The following is a 22,769-nucleotide window of genomic DNA, read 5'->3' as shown; positions in this document are numbered from 1 at the left end:
TTTTGTATTATAGTCAATCCTCTATTATTTCATTGTACCCAATATATAGTAGTGATTTCAAAAGTAAAAAAAACAATTAATTGGGTGCCATCAGCGAGAATCGAAACCAAAACCTATCGCTTTTCAACCTTATTCATTACCGTTTGTACTATGTCTTTACACATGTAAAAACTAACAAAATCATGTCAAATGTATATTTACGCAAGCATAGAAGAGCACTTAAAATCAGCGTATGCCGGCCAAGTTGCAATGCTTTTCATGCCTGTAAAATCAACTGTAGATCCTTTTGTAGGCATGTTCAAAATAAATATTTCTTTTTCGAGCAAAATTAAACCATGATACTTTTGCATTTTAAACTTTTTAGTGAAATCATTATTTACAGATGATCTTTTAAAATCAACAGATTCTCTACAGTGCAATGTATGCAGGGAGGCATCTGAAGCTTCCTCCCGGTACACTGCAGAGGAGGAGGGGGTCCCCTAACTAGAGCAGGCAATCAATCAATTTGATTGAAAAATGGGCAATTTCACCAACTTCAATGAAAGTATTGGAAGGTGGAACATTTTAATCCTCATTCAATCCCAAACAACGTCAAATCTCCCTCCTAGTGTGTGTGTGTGTGATGGGATGATTCCAATATTTTCCCGATTCCGTACTAAATTTCTGATTCTGATACAATTACTGATTCTGCTTCTTTCTTTATAAATCTCTAAATATTTAACTATAGTTTTTTTTCCCAGATTTCTGTCAAAACGTTAAATATGCAGATATTTTCCTAAACATAAAAATGCAGTTGTGGAGGATTATCTATCGATTTTAATTTTCCTGGTAATTTAAAATCAATAAATAGTTATCACTTTATCAGACACTTCTGCAGTATACGGACGGCGGCAATAATAGGGGAGCGATAACTCCCAATTTCTTCTTGATCAAATATCACAGCAAATATGTAAAAAACAAGATTTCTTCCCTGAATACAAAAATATTTGAAGACCAAAACATTCTATCAAAATGTAATTATAAAAACATTTATCGAAAAGTCTGCGTAAGAAAATATAATTTTAATAAAACAATTTTTGAATTAAAAATAACATTGGATTTTTATAACATGAAATTGTTTTTGTTTATTTTTATCAAACAAATTAATAATTTAAATGAAACATTTTTCAAAATAAAGCAACATTGAAGGGTCAACAAAAATTTAATTTAAACAGAACATTTTTCGAATTAAAGAAAAAAATGCGAGATTAAAATATTACTAGTTTATTTTAATGTAAACACAATTTTAGTGTTGCAATTTAATTATTTTTCAAATTAAAGCAACATTAGATTTTTTTTTTTCCAAGATAATTTCCAAAGGATTTCCCAAAAAGTACAAGTTACCATCCCTTGTTCTTTGACAGAGAAACGCCACCTGGTGAGAGTTTAGTGAAACACAAAAGAAAAATGGCTGCCATCCTTATACTACAAAAGTGCCCTTTATCATTATTACCAGTAATGGAAGATTTCGGTTTAAACAAAACCAAATAAAAAAAGACAAAGGAATCATTTTGGCATTGAAAAATAGGCATCAATTTTTCTGATATCGACTCCAATACCCCCAAATGTTTCAATTTTTCTGATTTCGTCCCAGCACTATAATATATATATGGGACAATGGTGATCCCATCACCTTTCTTTTGTCAAATTATATCAGATCCCATCATGAAATGTAGTTTCTACACAGGTTAATTATATTGTCAATTAGGATGCAAGTGAAGTATTTGAAGTCAGCTTATCTCATTCCACTGTCAGTCTCATCAGTGGGTATCTTCGTCGACACTAACTACATCTAGACTCATCATCTGGTTGGAATGAATGAAAGCATTGTTGATCATTTCCATGAAGTCAGCTGAATTCTTAATGTATTTGCCTATGGTTGGGGCGATGATATTTACCAGAAATTGGCTCAGTAAATGGCATGCGGATTGATTATTCATATCATTTGGATCTTTCGGACTACTGTTCTCATCTTGAGGGTTAGACTGCACATCCAGAAAACAAAAGGTTTCTAAAATTCATACTAGAATTGTTCGCAAGGACCTGCAGCTTTGTGGATAGAGTATTTGGTAAAATTCAGTTGTTAAAGTTATACTTCTGGAGGTTCAATCCTCAGTGTGAGGAAACAATTTCGAATTCCTTAGGAGTTCTATCCCGCCATGGCTGATGGAACAAGAACATGTTACTTATAGATAAAATAAAGTGACCTATATATATATATATTATTCCTTAATTGGAATTCATTTTTGAGATGAGCATTATATATTAATTTATTTATATTTCGGACTATTATTCTCATCTTTATTAGTTGTTGTTCTTGATCTTTTTATTGGTTTTGTTTATTCACAACGTTTCGGCCAACTATTCCTCTGGCCTTCGTCAGGTGGTAACTGCGACAGATAGGAACTTCGAATCTCCTAACTGCATTCTCAGCCATCACTGCCATCCGTAGTTGTTGTTGCTCACCACGTTTTGGCCAATTAACCTCTGGCATGCTTTGGGTGGGATTGAAACCGCTATCTTCAGACAATGTTCATCTGGAACTGTAGAGATTCAACGTCTCTATCAACTGCGCCACAGATGAACATTGTCTGAAGATAGCGGTTTCAATCCCACCCAAAGCGTGCCAGAGGTTAATTGGCCAAAATGTGGTGAGACGACAACAACTACGGATGGCAGTGATGTTTGAAATTCTCTGCAGATACCAGGGTTTGACAAAAAGGTTGCTGAATTTGACAGAAAGGTTCCTGTGTTTTACAAGATACGTCTGTAGAAGGTCAAAGGTTATATTGACCGAAACTTGGAAAATAATATGCAGGATGAGAACAGTAGTCCAAAAAAGTCCAAATATTAGAAAAATGAATGTATAAAAAATATTTACAGGATGTTTTTACAAATAATCCACTGGAATATGCTCACTTGCGAATCTTTAATATTATAAAAATTCAATAATTTGATTTTAAAATCTGCAGAATATAAGCAATGATGTGGGCAAACATTTTTGTGCTACTGTATTGTATTATAAGTTGAAATCCATCTAATGCTATCATGGAATAAGAATTAAAAAAAAATTAAATAAAACTATTTATCAAAATACTCTGATATTCTGCAAATTTATGGCTCCAAAAATTAAATTATTGTAAAAGAAAAAAAAAAGAAAAAAAACGCTTTCTTTGATGGTAAATGGATTGCAAAGAAGCATTAGCATAAAATAAAGATAAAAAACCGATTTTTTTTTTTTTTTCCTTCTATTTTTACATTTTTTCAACTAAATCGTTTTTAATAACTTTGAACTAAAATACCTATCTCTGGACAGTTTCATAAATCACTCTTGGAGCCCCCCCCCTTTTTTTTTTTTTTTTTTTTTTTTTTTTAAATAAGTGCAGTTCTGTTAGAAGCCTCAAATATTTCCAAGTAATCAAAAACATCTCTTGTAAAAACTGAAAATAAAGTTTTTACGCAACTGAATTTATGCGTTTAGAAAAGTATGATTCCGAGAAAATAAACTTTTAAGCCATTTTTATGAGCCTCAAAGGAGATGAGTAAAATGGTTTCTCTAGAATGTTTCATACCTTTCCCATCAATTACCGTCGGGTTAAAAATATGGGAGGGCCACATGATATATTCAGCCTGATATTTTCCATCTAAATAATTCAGATATTTGTGAAGTCAACTTTTGAAATAATTTTGAGGAGGTTCTGTCACCATTGGTAACTAAGAGGTTGGAGGGCACGTAAATCTTTATCACATCGAGGGTAACATGAAGATTTGGGACCACTTCCATTGTCTTCCCCATATAATTCTATTTGCAGGATTTAAATTTCATAAAATTAGGCTAGATTTAAAATTTAAAGAGGGTTATGCCCTCATAGCAGCCTATTGCGTGTACTTACAGATTCAGGAACACTTCTCTTGTCTTTTCACTAAATTTTACATCATACACTTAACTTTTATGTTGATTTCTTATTTTTTATAGGGAACAGATGCATACAGACATTGGGTTTTATATATATATATATATATATTAGATGGGTGCCTGGCGTTGCCCAGATGTTTTAAGGTTGTGTGTGTTGAGCAAGAAAAACAAAGAAAAGTGGTAGTAGGCAGGTAGGCTTGAACCTGTATGGCGAAGGAGGAAAAGAGTCAAAATAATAATAAAAAAAGTGACGTCTTTGCCGTTACGTCCATCGCCAAACCAGAAGTGGCAAAGGTTTAAAATTAAGGCTAGTCAATCGAAAAGAGGGGATGAATTTCGAAAAAAGCGACCCCCTCCTTGTAGAAAAGTGCCCCGTTTAGAGTGAAGGAATTAATGTTTGTAACCAATATTTCGATATTTGTCGTCCAAAGGGTCAAGCTTCAAAACGATACTGATCTTGTGAAAGTCCGTCACCTGTCGAAAATTTTAGATAGACATACAAGCATACATTTAAACAGACAGGTGAGATTTATATTATAGATTAGTGATGGAACAATTCCAATATTTTTTCCTGATTGCGATACAATTACCAATTCTGATTCTTTAAAAATCTCTAATTATTTAACCATAAAGTTTTTTCCTGATTACCGTTAAAAACACATTAAATTTTTTCTTAAATGTAAAAACAATTGTGAGGGAGTGGTCTAGATATTAGTTTTACTCATAGTTTAAAATCAGTAAATATTAATGATTCTATCATTACTATCAACAGCAGATTTTGTTTGAAACAAAATCAAATAAAACATAACTAAGGGAATCGTTTTTGGCATCGGACAGGATGCACAAATTGTTCCCTATTCCGATATTGATTCTGATGCCCCAAAAAGTTCTGATTTATCGGATTTCCGAGTAATCCCAAGACTGTAATATATATATACTAGCATTTCAGCCTGGCGTTGCCAATTATTAAGTTAGATCCATGTCCAAGGAAGCTATATCTAAAATTTCAAGTGTTTAGACCCCAAATTGTCGGAGGAGTTTGGTAGCATTCTCAAAAGTCAAATCGTTGAACTTTGACCCCCTTAACAGCCAAATTTCTGGTCGAAAACCGATCACATAGATTTTCCCAAATCTCAGTACCCTGTATATCAAATTTCGAGTGTGTAGACTAAAAATTGATACTTATTGTGTAGGGAAATGTACACAGACACGTTCACTTATATAACAAACACATCACTCAATAAAACAATTGGGGAGGGGGCAAAATTTGGCTCTTCATCCACATTGTCTTCTAGGTTGATTCCAATCCTTCTTTCACAAATCAATGCCATTTTTGTCCTTGGCCTCAAAATATGCATCACTTTCAAATATCACTCTTTTCATTGGAGCCAAATCGCTTTCTCAGGAGTATTTTTTGGATACCTGTAAGCAACCAGCAGTTAATGGGGTTCATATCTGGAGAATACGGTTGGTGTGGAAGCAATTCGTAGTACAATTTACGTAGTTTTTGCCATCATTGTTATCAATTTGTGACACTGTGTATTGTCTTGGTAAAAGAACAGAACCTGATTAACACTTACTTATTGATTTGGTTGAACAGTATTTCTCCTCATCAGAAAGCAATGCTTTATCAACACATGAAACTGGCAACTGTAGCTTCATTTAAATAACTATAATTTATAAAGTAATAATTAGATTAGACGACTTTTGGCACATGCTATTTTCATAAGTCATGGACTTTATATTAGTTATTAGTGGCACAATCTAGATGTCGGGACAGAGGCTTATTAAACGATTTAGAAGTTAGGTACTTTGTATTTATACCAGCCTGGGTGCTTGGAGGTGTGTGAGCAGAAAAAAAAAAAAGTGGTAGTAGGCAGGCTCAAACCCGTACTGCCGTTGTATCCATCATCAAACCGGAAGTGGCAAAGGTTTAAAATTAAGGCTAGTCAATCGAAAAGAGAGGATGACTTTCGAAAATATCGGCGAAAAAAAAAAGCGAACCCTCCTTGTAGAAAAGTGCCTAGGTGAGGGTGAAGGAATTAATTTTGTGAAAATCTGTTGCCTCTGTCGAAAGTTTTAGGCATACATGCATACATTTAAACAGACAGGTGAGATTTATATTAACGATTTAATTTCTATGTATTAGATTCTCTCCTAATCTAAGGAACAGATCAATAAAAATTATGGGATAAATATTTGCCCCCCCCCCCCCCCATCCGTGAAATTTTTTTTTTTTTTTTTTTAACCCAAGTGAGAGAAAAAAAAAAAAAAATTAATGGGGAAAAGGATTGCTCTACATCATATTTTTAGTTATATTATTTAAGAAAATTTTAACTGGACTGGTGTGTGTGTGTGTGTGTGTGTGTGTGTGTGTGTGTGTGTGTGTGTGTGGTAGGCAAATGAAATTATGAATTATGGGATATGTATTCTAGGCAACATGGAGGGTAAAGTGGACAAAGCTTTACTCCTTTACTTTACATCCCACCCCCAAGAAAAGATGAACGCTAATGCTATGCATATTATATCCATCTTGGAACAGGTATTCTACTAGTATATAAAACGTTAGGGGTAATCAGTATGGGTAAAAAGGATCATTCCTACCAAATTTGACATTCCTAAGATCAATTTAGTGGACAACTAAATAGTTGCACATGCATGTCTCATTCAATATAATCGTTACAAACATGTTATTAAATTTGTGATTGCTAGTTTTACACTGAGAGCTATCACCAGAAACGAAGCATGAAACTGCTAATTATCATGAAAGTATATGATGACCTGGCGTTGTGTAGGATTAAACGAGGAATCTTATGTAGTCTCTCCCCACCACCACCAGCCCTAAAATCCATTTAACAGTTAAATTATTTTTTATTTTTTTTATTTCTATAATTTAAGTTTTAAATTAAAAATTTGTATTCTCCTTTTTACGGATGTGCAGCGTGAATGCATAATATATATACTAGTCTACCCATTGGCCCTTAAAGGGTAAGACGAAAAATGTTTAAAAAAAAAAAAATGTGATTTTGAGATTATTTGTCTTTTATTGTCTTGAGAAAACATTTTTAAGTGAGTGAAAAAAATGAAACTCGGGAAGCCTCCAGAGCACTACTGCAAGCACTAATTAAAATTAAGGAGGTTCTACTAAAGGCATTACTAAAACTAAGTTTCTACCCTCCCCTCGTTGAAGAGAAAATATTTTTTTTAAAGCCTGAAAAAGATAAATCGTCAGACTCGTGCTGATAAATAAGAATGGGAATTACAAGAATTTGAAAAGAGTGATAGACAGAAACTTAATAAGAGGTGAATCACTGGGTAAATTAATTGAAAATTTAGGTTAATTACAGCCATTAAAGTAGATTGTCTTTTATGCAAACATAACTTTATCTAAAAACCAAAGAATAGTTTAGCATGTATTTTTGTATGATTGAAATATACAGGAAAAAATCCTTAGCAAAATAAATGCTGATTACCTCGACTTCAACACGATAGTAGGTTCTGTGGTAGTCTAGGGAATCTAGTTTTAATTTAATTTTTATTTTTTATTAAAATTGAGATTGATTTAAAAAAAAAAAAATAGGATGCCAAAAGAGAATAAATAAATAGAAGTCAACAATTTTATCTGATCAATATTGTCATTTCAGAGGATTTGATTTGGCATATTTGTCGAATCTAATATTTCTTGTGAAATTAAAAATGAAACAATTCTTATGATATGGGATTACATTTAGGAATCCTGAAGGCATAGAATTCATTTGGATTTTCATCGTCACAGAAAATTGTTTTAAATGGGTGAAGTGAATCAGATGATATAAAAACGAAAAACTTCAAATCACATTAGAAATGATTTTTTTATACATGTTGTTACAGTAATGGAGTGGACCCTGGTCGGGTTGAGATGGCCTCTTCCCTGGCTTACACTGCATCCTGATCATAACGGCCCATGGATAGTGTTTCCTGGCAAAGTTATACAGGATAGCTAACCAATCATTCTTGACAGGAAACCACTTGTGAACTTATAACTCTGCCAAGTTCTCCTTAACGGTTGTTGCCCAGATCTGTAGTTGTCCAATATTAATTTTTTTTTTTTTTTTTTTTTTTTTAATTTATTTTGAGCACTTTGTAATTGTACAAACCTTTTCATGGTTCAATGAAGTTTAGCTTGAAAACAAGACTTGAAGTAAAATACACCTATTCTAGCTGTGTTTGTCATTGTCAATGAAATATTATTTTGATCTTAATTATGACACACCAACAAATGTGGTTTTACATACTTCCACACAGAGTACTGGCAATGTTTCTATCGGGATACTTGGACAAATACCTAAACTAACGTGTGCACATTCAATCTTTTTAAATGTTTCCATGTTATTTAAAATTGAAACCAGACAGACACACAGATGGACAGACTGTCTTAGAAATACTCTTACACATCTAAAAAAATCTGTTCAAAGTTAAGTCAATAAAATTTAAGAAGGTCATAATTTTAGATTTTTTGCCCCCCCCCTCCCAACAAATGAGGGATCGGACCAAGTAATTCACTCTTGTTTGGCTATACTATTAAAAAATGCTCTACTGAGGTTGCCCCTGTTCTCTCCAAACTATTTAATAAATTCCTTACTGAATCTTGTTTCCTGACTGCTAGAAAAATGCTTCTGTGGTACCAGTTTACCAGAATTCTGGAGAAAGAACTGATCCACTAAATTATTGCCCTATTAGCCACCTCCTCTTCGCATCACAAACATGGAGACGGGTGATTTTCAGATTATCAAATGAGGCTTTGGTTCTCAAAGGGGAATTTGGGTTGGGGTGGTTTGTTGGGTCTAATCAATCAAGTTTACTTTTTTGGTTGGCGTGCAAATAATCCCAAGGTTGTTGGATAGTAGGGAATTATTGATTGCCCAATATTTAATACACTGTTATAAGTTTTCCAGAAATCACGAGTCCCTAATTTCTGAAACTCTATGCATTTTCTGTTAATGCCGTATGCTTTCTCTTGAATGTGTGTTTGTTTAATTTTCGCTTTTTGAGCGATTAGACAAGATTAAAAAGTGAGAATAGGCCGGAAATGATTCATTTAATGTTAAACTAGTGAGGGGGGGGGGCTTGCCTGGTCATAAAATATATTTAAATTCATTTTCGTATTTATTACAGAGCCAATTTTCTATTGAATATTATATTGTACCTGAGTAGTGATTTGAAAAGTTAACAAAATTTGACTTGGGTGCCATCAGCTAGAATTGAAACCAAAACATTTTTTCCCTACCGTTTGAGCTCTGGACAGATAAGATTTAGAATTAAACCACTTCAAGCTACCTTTGAATTTGCACTTCTGCAGAGGTAATAGAAATATGTTTCATTTCAACTTTCTGTAGACGTTAGTCATCCATCCAAACAAAGATTTTACAAGTTATAAACTATTCTTAGTGTATGATTAGTATTTCATGTTGATTTCAGTGATATGTGGCCAGTAGTTCAAGAGTTTATCGGTTAAATATTTTCACGTGCACATATGTTTTATTTATATAGATTTATTTGGGATACAAGAGTTTAAGCTGATAGTTTTTTGTTTTTTTTCTATAAAGAAAAATGTTAAACGTATTAGTGGGATCAGTGGTGTTAATGTGTACATTTAAAAATGGACTTCAGAAAGGGGTTGTGTTTTTAAATACTGGTAAATTGAACAAGAATTTGATAAATGCATATTAAGTCTATAGAAAAGAGTTGGAGTAGTAAAACCTATGTAGCATTTAGTTCAATGGTAAATTTGAGCGCAGCATTTCTTTTGAAAAGGTTCTGTGGTTTGTGCATTTGGTCCAAATTTTCAACTAAAATAAGAACGTATCGGACATGGCACACATAAATACGTTTCATAGTATTATTTGAGTACTGTTTTTTGTTTGTTTGTTTGTTTGTTTGTTTGTTTTAGGTTTGCTACATAGAAGTTGCTAATAGTCGGTCGATTGAAACTCGAATCTGAGTGTAGATGTTTTCCTTAAAGTTATAAAGAGTCTTCAGTGATGCTGAGTAATAGTAACTTTTAAAGTATTTATTGATCTTAAGAGAGATAAGTTCTTATATGTATTATTGATAATTATCTATATATTAATACGATAGCGTGTTTGTTCATTTGTGTGTCACGCTTTCTGGCAAATTTCATTGGTTGAGATTTAGTTCTGGAATGTACATATTTTTTGTAATAAATACTGAAATAAAAATTCTTCCTAATTTTTAATTTCGTGTTTCGATCATAGCTGAAGGTACTCAAGTCATCTATTTTTCTTTTTTTTTTATCACTATTTTATATTTTATCACTATTTTATATTTTATCCAATATATCTTATCTATATATTAATACGATAGCATGTGTGTTATTTTCTGTGTCACGCTTACATCTTTTTTTTTTCCGAGTGGCTGTCGTTTAATTGTTATGAGCTTCCATTTCTTGTAATAAATAATTATGCTGAGAATTCTCCGTAAGTTTTAGTTTCTATTTCGATTATAACCGAAGGAACTAAAGTTATATATATATATATGTTTTGTTTTCGGTTTTGATTCAAGCTGATGCACCAAAGTTATAGATATATTTTTTTAAAATATTTTTTCACAACTCTATAATATATAAGAATCACTAGAAAATTGACTCTATAATAATATATACGAAATCTGCATGAATTAAAATATTATTTAAGTGTAGTTTACTACTGGGCTATGCCGGGTGTCCCTGCTAGGTTACTTTTGCAGTTTTAATAAAATAGCTACAAGACGTCTCCGTTTATGCTGAATGCCGACATGAATATATTACAAATGATTTAGTCCACTGTGGAATTTCCACAGGTCCCGCTAGTATCAATTTTTTCTTTTACAGGAACGTTATTTCGGTTCAGATAGTTTTCTAATAAGTTGGAGAAAAATTTCTCCTTGTTGGCTTTATTCTTCATCGGTTAATGAACAAATGAAATGGGAATGGATTACATTGTTTTGTTTTTTTTCTTTGTTAATTTAATGATTTTGGTGTTTTTGTTCCCGTTGAATGTGGACTAATTATCTTTTGTTTCTTTTTGCAGTGACTGATTCTGAGATGAAACGCTTAAAGAATGCCTTTAAGCGTGCATCCAATCTGAACGGATTGATGACGGAGAATCTATTTATGAGGGAGGTGCTATGGGAAGGTGTGCCGCCCAAATTTGCACAGGTAATAAAGATTTAATAATGCATTTATATAACCAATGTCAACTAATTGAAAATGTTCACTAATATAATAATCATGTGCCTGTTTAGTAAATTCTGTCCATAATATTGAAAATATTCTAATTATCATGTATAAAATAGAAAGAGGGGAAACACTGCTTATCACCCCCCCCTTTTCTTTTTTATTTTATTTTATTTTATTTTTTTTCAACAAGAAAATTGTATTTTTGAGAAAGAATTATCGGTGCCACCACACAAACTGCCTCGTCTATTAACGATGTGCCAGAACTAACCTGAATTGACTGGGCTCTATGAGTGCCTCTCTTGCTATTATTGAATAGAATGCCTTGAATATGCTTTAAGCTTGTTAAGCCAGAACATCTAATCTAACTTCTCGATGTTCCGAATATAGGCATGATAAATTTTGCAGTTGAAAAAAAAAATTTTAAATAGTATGGCGACAAAGTAAATGTTTGCACAAATTTTGGTATTTACACTGAGTATATATCTATATTCCTATAATTTTTTTTTTTTTTTTTTTTTTTTGTGTATTGATATTTATATTAAAAAATCAACTCTTTCTATTAATTTAAAAAGAAAATACAACTTTGTTATATATGGGTCGCGGAAGTGCATTCATCTGCATAAGATCTAGCTAATTTGCATATTCTTTTAAACATTCATTTTAATTCCCTATTAGTTTTTTCGGTCTTCTTAATGGGATTATCATCTTTAAATAACTATTACGTGTAATTATATTAATGCAGATATTCTACATGATTTATACTTGCGTAATATTTGCATAAAAAGCTTATAGTAAACACAAACCTCTTTCTATATATATTCATGTATGCAAATATGTATTTATTTAAAAAATTTTGCCTACCAAACTCTTGTCAGATTTTGGTCTACAGACATGAAACTTAATGTATAGGGTATTCGAACCCACAGTACACAAAACGGACAGTAACGACAGTGCTGATATAGGATCAGAAATTTCTCTTTGTTCTTTTCCTTTAACAGCCGTTGTCCTCTTTTCCTTGTATAATAAAGCTATTTTGCATGTGGGTTTATTTTGTTGTTTACAGAAAGTTCATCCAGATGATCGGTGAGGTGGTAGAAGTCCAAACAAAATAGCTGTTTGCTTTAATATTAAACACTTGACAAAATAGCTGTTTGCGTTAACATTAAACACTTGACAAAATAGCTGTTTGCGTTAACATTAAACACTTGACAAAATAGCTGTTTGCGTTAACATTAAACACTTGACAAAATAGCTGTTTGCGTTAACATTAAACACTTGACAAAATATCTGTTTGCTTTAACATTAAACACTTGACAAAATAGCTGTTTGCTTTAACATTAAACACTTGACAAAATAGCTGTTTGCGTTAACATTAAACACTTGACAAAATATCTGTTTGCTTTAACATTAAACACTTGACAAAATAGCTGTTTGCTTTAACATTAAACACTTGACAAAATAGCTGTTTGCGTTAACATTAAACACTTGACAAAATAGCTGTTTGCGTTAACATTAAACACTTGACAAAATAGCTGTTTGCGTTAACATTAAACACTTGACAAAATAGCTGTTTGCGTTAACATTAAACACTTGACAAAATAGCTGTTTGCGTTAACATTAAACACTTGACACACTAAACTTTGTGCTATGATGACATTTATTGTGCACGTCAGTTAAACCTTTAACCTTAATGGAAATGTTCTTTTTCTTTATCTGCTGTAAGTGGAAAATTCTGGTTTCAACGCGCATATAACTAACTTGCTACAAATTGCATTTAGATTGCGTCTTGTCTTGGTAGCATCTTAAAATAAAATTTTTTTTAAAATGCTGTCAAACTTTAGATGCCTATGTATTGCTCTCATTATAGTAAACAAATATGTCGATTGAATCGATTGTTGAAATTTTAACTCTGTATAAACATCTTATTGAATGTTTATTATATTAATGTTATTTGGATTTATTGAAAAGAAAACAGGTGTTGTATGCACTAATAATACTTTTATTATTGAAGCTAATCATATACAATGAATACAAATGTTTTGCCATTGGTACATCGGTACTCATATTTATTGCAGATTTTTGCAGCAACTTTTCATGATTTTGAACTTGTGATTAAAAAAAAAAAAAAAACAATTTCGTGCCTTTTGTTATAATATACAGGCATGAAAACATCTTCCCTTGAATCTTTATCCATCACCAAGTTTTTCATTTGCCTCTTTTTCTTCACTCCACAAAGTTGACTTGAATACTTTTCACGATTAACAATTCAAAGGTTCTAATTGTAAGTAGGGGGGGGGTATTTTTTTTATTTTTTATTTATTTTATTTATTTAAAAAAATTTTTTTTTACATACTTCCTAAATGAGTCAAATTTCCTGTACTCCTAGTCCATGTTTACTAGAAGAGTGCAGGATTTGAAGTCCGATTTCACATTTTATGTAGAGTTATTAACAAAAGTCAGAGGTACAGTCTTCGTCAACCTCATAGGTTATTATGATACAGTGGACCAGAGAGTAGTCCTTTTAAAGATCGTTCAAATCATGCAAAAAAAAAAAAAAAGAAAAACCAGCATGGTTTGTTTCCTACAATCAATATTTACCAACAACTAAATCTTCCTAGAAATAGATAACAAACATAGCAGAATCCAGAATAAATGCCTAAACCTGACGTTATTTATCATGGTTATAAGAGAAAGGACTAAATGCACCCGGACATTTGCAAGTATCAGTGATCTGTGTATTACTGTACACTGAGACCTTTAACACCGTAGAAACAAGATTATGAAATGTTCTTACAAACCTCTTCATCTATAATATAAATCTCACCTGTCTGTTTAAATGTATATATGCATGTATGTCTCGCAAAAAACTTGACAGAGGTGACGGATTTTCACAAGATTGGCATCATTTTGAAGATTGACCCTTCGGATGACAAATATCGAAAAATTGACCAAAAAAAAACATTAATTCCTTCACCCTCAAATAGGCACTTTTCTATAGGGCGGGGTCGCTTTTTTCACTGATATTTTAGAAAGTCATCGCCTCTGTTCAATTGTCTAGCCTTAATTTAAACCTATGTCACTTCCGGCTTGGCAATGAGCGCAACAATAGACGTCACTTGTTTTTTTTTTTCCCCCCCCACTCTTTTCCTCCTTCACGGTACGGGTTTGAGCCCGTCTGCTTACTACCACTTTTTTTTTTTCTGCTCAACCAACACCCTTACACACCCCTCCACTTTTCTTTCTGTCTTCGCATCACGGGTTCAAGCTTGCCTACCTACTACAATTTTTTTTTTTTTTCTCAACACGGCTACACACACCCGGGCAACACCGGGCTAGTGTATTATAAATAGTGACATTGTAATGCCAATTTCATAAACACCATGTCTAAAAGTTAAAAATCAGTTGAGATAATGAAACAAAAGAACCCAGATCCAGTTTAAGTGGATATCACCCTGGACCTCCTTTATGGGGCATTTTTTTTTTTTCTATTTTCACCCCAAATAAGGCACAGTACCACTTTGATGTAGGATGCTACTATCGGAGACATAAGTTACAGGAATACTATGTAGGGAGTTGAATAGCAGGAGGTCTGTTCACATTACATTTGAACTTCTGCATGTCAATACAATTGGAAAAACAGGAACCCGGAAGGGAGTTCCAGAGTCTAGCAGTTCTAGTAGAAGGCTTTCCTACATCTAAGGATCTGTATTGTCTAGAGATGGGATTTTACTGCTTGTCGGGGGTATTTACGTTGAAGGGGTACAAGAACTTATAGTTTGTCAGAGCATCCACCATTAAAATATTCGTAGAACGGGCAGAGGGATGCAATATTTCGTCAATGGACAGAGGTTGAAGCTTAAATGACAGTTCAGGACCTATCAGGTTGGTTACTCTCTTTTGAACCCTATCTAAGAGATAGACTAGTAGCAGATGCTCCAGCTCAAATGTGACAATATTCCATACATGGGCGAATGGTGTCTTTATAGAGGTACAGGATACTTCCAGGCATGAGTAACTTTCTAGCATGGTAGAGAGAGCCCACCTTCCTCGCAGCAGCCCTGGTAATGCTCTCAATATCTGTTTCAACTCGCATTCCCTCTGAACGTTTAGCTGAGGAGTTTGAAAGAAGTTCTTTTCTTTTTAGCCATAGCTGTTGATGATTGGGAAGGTTTCTTGTAATTATTGAAGGAAACGAGCTTAGTCTTGTCAGCATTGAATGTGACCATCCATTTTGGTCCCCATTTAAACAAAGCAAAAAAAAATGGTGATAACAAGGAATATTCTTCTCAGTAAACTCGCTGACTTCAGCTGGGAAGCAGATCCCTAAATCTGGAGACAAACAGTTATGGAACTGTGCTACTTTACAGCAGAGGATTTTCTTTTTTGGTCCCTCCCGATTTATCTGAGAGGGACCTATGTTTTCAGTGGCGTCCATGCATTAGTTCGAAGTATTGCCAGATAATCGTCCATTAGTTTTTCCTAAAATTTTGCCATAAATTCTATTTCATTAAATAGATGTGCACAGGACATAAATTTTTTATGAAAATTCCTGTTGCGCCTCCAGGGGCTCAAGAGGTCAAAAATGCAGCAAAATGGCCAAAAATGACACTTTTGCCCCATAGCGTTTGATCCATCCATTAGATTTTCCTGAAAATTGGCCAAAATCTGGAGGCCATTGTGCGTAATATAAATTCAGTATGGGTGACCCTAGAAAAATTCTGGTTCGTATCCCTCTGGGACTTTTAGGGCTAAAAAAAAACCATGCGTTTTTGAAGTTCTTTTTTTCATATTACTTAAACTTGATATGTATGTCTATATAGTGGTTTTTCATGGTGCTGAATTCAAATATACATGTCTTAAGGCATGAAACTGCATCATTTTGTTCATTTTTACTGGGATTTGGCGTTCCCAGGAACTCGAAAGGGATCACAAATGCCTCAAAATTGCAAAAAACTGACACTTTTTACCTCATAACTTTTGCCCCATCCATTAGATTTTTCTGAAACTTGGCGAAAATGTGAATGCAACGTTGGACCTTTACACTTCTCACATTCATCATTTCTTCACTATTTTTTGTGGTGTCATCTCACATGCAGCACAAGAGGGGGCCACGCATGCACAGCTTGTTTATACTGTCACTAAAACATAAGGGAATACTGTCATGGCCAAATTCCTAGGAGAGTAACTTAGGCGGAGAGTTGGGCAGCAAGATTTTGTTCACATTACATTTACATTTCTGTATGTTGGTTGGGGAGCATGGGGAGAATTCCAAAGGCAAGCGGTTCTAGTCAAGAAATTATTACAGTTGTGAACCTTCTGTAAAGATGTGGGATTTTGCTGCTAATCCAGTTGCTTGGCGTATTTGTGTTGAGGGGAGTGCAATCAGTTTATTAAAACACATTCTATGGAATTATTTATAAAACATAGGGATGCGACAAGAAGTAAAGCTGGGAAGACAGTGATGAACTTATGAGGTTAGAAATTCTTTGTTTGCCTCTTGTTCAAGAGGAAGAGGCCAGTGATTGGTGCACCAGCCCAAATGTGGTAACAATACACCATGCATGGACGAATGGTGACTTTATGGAGATATAGAATACAGGTGTGGAAGTTTTCTAGCTCAGTAGAGGGAGCCCGCCGACCTTTTTAGTGCAGTCCTGAGTATCGGTATGGAAAAGATCCTAGCTGAATAGTTTTTTAGATGATTATTAGCATTCTAATGATAACAACTCTGTAATCCTGATATTGTGTGTGTGTGTGTGGGGGGGGGGTTAACGCCCTTCCTCCATGGGAGTATGAAGTTCACAAGTGGTCCTCAGTCGCATGTATATCCCTGTTAGGGGAGATGACGGTCAGTACCAGATGGGTGATGAATTTGGAAATTCCAGGCACTGTATGTATGGGACTTTGGCGCCTCCCTGCAAGAGTTGCAAAAACCTATACATACAGTGCCTGGAATTTCCAAATTCATCACCCATCTGGTACTGACCGGGTTCAATGCATCATTTTTTTACATTTCTGAAATCAGTACTATATATATATATATGGAAACTGCACTAACCCTATGCGGGTTTAACTGGCTTCCTATAAAGGAGGAAGTTCCATGGGAGTATGGAATTTACAAGCAGTCCCCAATCACATGTATATCCCTGTTAGAGGAGATGACAACATTAGGTTTTTGCCCCTCTTGCAGGGAGGTGTCGACATCCTCCTACATACAGTGCCTGGAATTCCCAAAATGATTACCCATTTTAGTAATGACCAGGCTCAACGTTGCTTAACTTCGATGATCTGATGGGAACCGGTTTGTCAACGTGATTATGCCGTATTATCCTGATATTGGAACAAATTGGAAGCAAAAGAATATAAACAAATTAATAATGGCTGGCACTTAGTCCACAACAACCGTCGAACATGTAAAATGAATGTTCAACGGATGATGACTTGAAATTTTGCTATCACACGGTGTTATGGAAAGACAGCTTCCTACACTATCATTTGTGTTAAATGTAATCATATGATCGGTAGCTCCTCTTGTATCCAATGGCTTCATCTTGCACTTTGGCCTTTCAATCAGGTTGAAAGCCTTCTAACCATAATTTTACATCACTGTGAACCCTATCACGTTTTCATTTTATTCTTAACCTTTGTGCCACACTTCAGCTTACCAACTCAATTTAAACAGCCTTGTTCAAATGTTAACCATTGGCCAAGTGAGGTTAGTTTATGATTGCGCAATTCTGCCTGTATTTTTACGAGGGTGGGTGGGAGAAAATGATAAAGTTTACGGTTATAATTTCATGCAGTAATGTTCCTATTTACAATGCCTCCCACGGGACAGTTAGACATCAGGGTCGTTTTTTAATGTGGTGAAAAGGAACAAAAATAAAAATTGTCTCCGTCGTGAAGGATTTCTCCTCCACTAACAGAACAAGAAATTGAAGTGCAGCATCTGAAGAACAGATACTTTGATCTTGTCCCAAAGGTCAAGCCTTCAAATGTAATGTTTGTAAGAACTACTGTGAGCTATTTGGATAGGCAATCAGACCGCAGGAAGGAAAGGTTATTTTATTGTTAAATACTGCCATAAATCGATTTATCCATTTGCAGATGTCAGTTTTGATCACTTCATTTAATCGGTCAGCTAAGATTGTGAATTAAAACACTAGATCCATTAACTATTATCTGCTGTTCTAACTCTAACAAAGTTAACTGATTTTAGAACACTTAAACTACATATCCAGCAAGGGATACCCCTTTCCTCCCTTAAATGTAGCCCCTTCAACTGGTCTTTTACTAGTCAGTTGCAGTGAGCCAGTTATTTTTGTGACGATCCAGGTATCCATAAAGGAAATAGAATCTTCTATCACTTCCCCAATGAACATAGCAGTTACTTGTATCACTTGCTTTGAGCAGGCCAGTTGGTAGGTTCGTGTTCAGCGAGCAGGCCGGTTGGTAGGGTCGTGTTCAGCGAGCAGGCCGGTTGGTAGGGTCGTGTTCAGCGAGCAGGCCGGTTGGTAGGGTCGTGTTCAGCGAGCAGGCCGGTTGGTAGGGTCGTGTTCAGCGAGCAGGCCGGTTGGTAGGGTCGTGTTCAGCGAGCAGGCCGGTTGCTAGGGTCGCAACTGGCCTGAACTTTATTTTGAGTGTGTGTAACATAGTGCATATGAGCGCATAGGAAAACAGCAGCAGCAGCAAAGGATGGCTGGCTTATGAAGAGATTAGTAGCAGCAGTAGTCAAAAAACGCGCATATGCAAATTAGGAAGTGTGCACAAGAAGAAAAAGGAGAAAAATGCACCACGTAATCGGCAGAAAGAAAGTCTATGTTGAAGAAAATCAACGTGTAAGTCAAGGATGAGAAGGAGCCGGCTGTGGCCGGAGGAAGGACAGTGTACGCCAGATGAGATGGACAGTGGCGAGAGTCTTTAAAGTGGTGTCAAGACTAGTAACTGTAATGAAAACGTTTTGTTAAAGAAAATGCAGACCCGGATTTTATTTACTTATTTCCACTTGTCTGTACCTATTTACTATGCCTCCCCACGGGACAGAGTTAGACACCAGGGTCATTTTTAAACGTGGAGAAAAGGTACAAAAATAAAAATTGTCTCAGTCGTGAAGGATTTCTCCTCCACCGAAAGAGAAAATGAAGTGCAGCATCTGAAGAACAGATGGCATTTATTTGCTCCCCCACCGAGCAAATTAGGCACAAGGCCGATTTTTCATGTGAGGAGTGAAGGGGAAATGGGGACCAACTCCCCGGGGAGTAGGGGAGTTGGATAATGACAATTGGTATGAAGGGTTGCCCCTACATTGACCAAGGTCTTATATGTGAGGTTGCCCACACATATGGTCTTTGCTTGCAGTATCTGCCGGAACAGATGCTGCACTTTGATCTTGACCAAAAGGCCAATGTTTGTATGTAATGGCAATGTTACATGTATAGTGTGTGTATTGAACTTTATTTTGTCTGTGCGTGTATTAAACTTTATTTTGTGTGTGTGTACTGAACAAAAACTTCATAATCAGAATTCCGTTTGTCACAGGATTTAATGATAAGGAGTGCTCAATAGTGTAGGTGGTGGAGTGAGAGGTTTGCTTTATTATAAACTAGCGGAGGGTACCTGGCGTTGCCCGGGTGTTTGGAGGCGTGCGTGTTAAAAAAAAAAAACAACGTTGAAAGAAAAAAGTTTTAGTGGGAAGGTAGGATTGAACTCCGAAGCCTTGACACAACGGTGGAAATGAAAGGGAAAAAAGCCAGCCACCTAACCATCTTAGCCACGAGGGGAGAGGAATGGATAAGTGTTAAGTTAAGGGTTAAAAAGTGAGTCAAGTAAAAGATTTAATAGGTGGCCGCTTAATGAGGTAATCACGGGAGCATTACGATGACGTGGCCGTTTTATATTTACTGCGGGACAGCTTTTAGGGGTTTGTTTACTTTGTTTCAATGCGGGGCAGTTTTGGCTTCCCCAAGATGGTGGGGGAACCAGCTCCCTATTCAAAGGGGATTGTCCAAATTGAATAGCAATTGTCTGATATAAGGAGAAACTCCGCATTGATCAAAGCTGATTGCTTTTGGACCTTCCTGGCAATCGCGACAGGAACGATGACTCCAGCTCCGAATTAGTTTCGCTTTTATTATACAAAAAAAGTCGAATTCTAATGTGGCGATCCAAAAATGTAGAATATTTAGCTTTTCAAAATCAGGCAAATTAAATACAGAGGCGACCCCCATTGTTAACTCGTAGATATTATGATTTCGACGTGATATAAAAAGTTGTAAGAATGAGCAACAGCCTCGAGAACCCACCGGAAAAAGGCCTTTTGCAGACATACACGAAAAGCGAACATACATACATACATACATACATACATACATACATACGCACACACATTTTTGCTTTTATATATATAGACAACTTGTAAGCACAGACACACGAGATGATTAATAAAACTCAGATCTTGCTTGTTCTCTTTCAGTAGAGGAGAAATCCTCCACGACTGAGACAATTTTTATTTTTGTACCTTTTCTCCACGTTAAAAAACGACCCTGGTGTCTAACTCTGTCCCGTGCGGAGGAATAGTAAATAGGTACATTATTTTCATCCAATAATATTTACAGTTCGTATTATCACAATCTTATATATATATATATATATTTTTTTTTTATTTATTTTATTTTATTTTTACTTTTTTTTTTTTTTTTGCGGGAAGGAAGGGAGTCTCTTTTCGTTTTTTCGTTTTTTTTTCTTACTCTGTTTCCCTCCTTTCCCGCATCTCTCTCTCTCTCTCTTTTCCCTCTGGCTTTCCCTATTTTATCCCCGCCCCCTCTATAAATTTTAAACTTGTACGATTTTTATGACAAACAATATCACAGCCTTTATACTAGAATTAAAAAAGTATCAATTTGTAAATATATTTCGATACCACGTTTTTTAAAACGATACGATATACCTTGCATGTATATTTGATGCAAAATTATAATGCTATATATATATATATATATATATATATATATATATATACTAGCAGTATTACCCGACCTTGGTTATGGGTTGATTTAATGCCATTTTTACGGTTATTATTTGTATCTTTTGTAAATTCAATTTTTTTTTTTTTTTTTTTTTTGTAATCATAAAATTATTTTAGTAAATTTTGGTTATATTGACACCTTACTGATCAATGTAGCTTCCACACAGTGAATGCAACATGCCCGCAACAATCTAATTTCTCTGATTTGTCCCCTTAGCAGCAATTCTTCCAGCTCAAAATCAACTGCTTTGGGAGGCATGATTTCTTTAACTGTATCTGAAAGAAACCACAGGATCAACATCGACTATTCGTTGTAAGAATTTATGTGGTTGTAGCTGTATGGTTCTACAATTAGTCAACTATGTCAAAAAATTCCTTACCTTATGTTGCCGGGCATATTACTTGTACTTGGTTATTGAGGCCTATGTTTTGTTAAACCGACATATAAGAAACCTCTGAATCACATTTTCACTAAATGTGTGTAAACTGTTTGCAATTTCTTCAAGATCAGTTGCTTGTTCAATGGACGTTCAAAAACAGAAAAATAATTTACTGTTGCACTGCTAAGATTTTATTACACAGCCAACACAATTGTTTAGGGTTGCTCATAATGAATCTAATTATGCAGAGTTTGCAACCAAATAAAGACGAAATAATTATAAGGACCGAATACTTCTGAATAAATTTAAGGGCAATCTAGGTTTTGCCAAATTCACATTTTACTCTGTTTATTCGGTTTCAATTTCTCTTTCCCATAGAGGTTACTGTGTAAATACATGTGACTGTTTTTATTTTGTTGCAAAAAAGACTTCAGGTTAGTGAACTCTGTACTGGGTGCTGGCAAAGTTTAAGAAGGAATAAACACGGTTAATAAAGAGAGGCATTTTTGGAAAATTACTCTGTGGGTGTGTGTGGAATCGAAATGGAATGCTCCAAATAAGTGGTCAGAAAGGGTTGTGGTAAATGTTTATTTAGTTTGCTGTAGATTCTGCCGAAAGAATGGTTGACCGAGTCAATATTTAGGTAGTGCGTATGTTAAAAAATTTATAATTTCATAATTTCCTCTCTTTCTCTCTCCCTTTTCATCTATTTATGGATTTTTTTTTTCTTTTTACTGTTATCCTCATCTTCATACTTGCTGTTTCACCATGTTTCGGCCAACTCATCCTCTGGCCTTCTTTAGGTGGTTAATTGTGATGGGATAGAAATGCTGAGTCTTGTAACTGTACTCCCAGTAATTACTGCTTTCTGTAGTTGTTGTTGTCTTCCCACATTTTGGTCAACTAATTCTCTGGCCTGCTTTGAGTAAGATTGAAATCACTATCTTCAAACAATGTGGGCCCCTTTTTTCTCTTTCTCTTTCTTTCTCCTTCTGTCCTTTTTTTCTCTCTCTCTCTCTCTCCTATCCTTTTCTCTCTATCATTTTCTGTCAATCTTCAAAGAGAAAACCAACCTCTCCTGTTAAAGGATTCACTTTTATTTAAAAAATGTCCGGGAAAAAGGCAATCAATATATGTAAATTTCCCGATACATCAGTTGAAGAATTATGGGGATTAATAGAAATTGTATAGATA

General features: G+C 34.8%; 1 protein-coding gene across 1 annotated transcript in view; it reads left to right on the top strand.

The window, feature by feature from the left end:
* Positions 1–22,769, top strand: part of LOC145276906 (ubiquitin carboxyl-terminal hydrolase 32-like) — a 477,530-nt gene that overhangs the window by 221,992 nt on the left and 232,769 nt on the right. The window contains exon 2 of the mRNA XM_080128370.1: positions 11,023–11,150. Within this exon, the coding sequence (XP_079984496.1) occupies positions 11,023–11,150 (128 nt within the window). The remainder of the gene's footprint in view (positions 1–11,022; positions 11,151–22,769) is intronic.

Source organism: Euprymna scolopes, chromosome 1 (genome assembly GCF_053919585.1).
Source record: "Euprymna scolopes isolate OS-2025 chromosome 1, ASM5391958v1, whole genome shotgun sequence".
Taxonomy (NCBI): domain Eukaryota; kingdom Metazoa; phylum Mollusca; class Cephalopoda; order Sepiida; family Sepiolidae; genus Euprymna; species Euprymna scolopes.
This window is presented reverse-complemented; position numbering and strand designations above follow the sequence as displayed.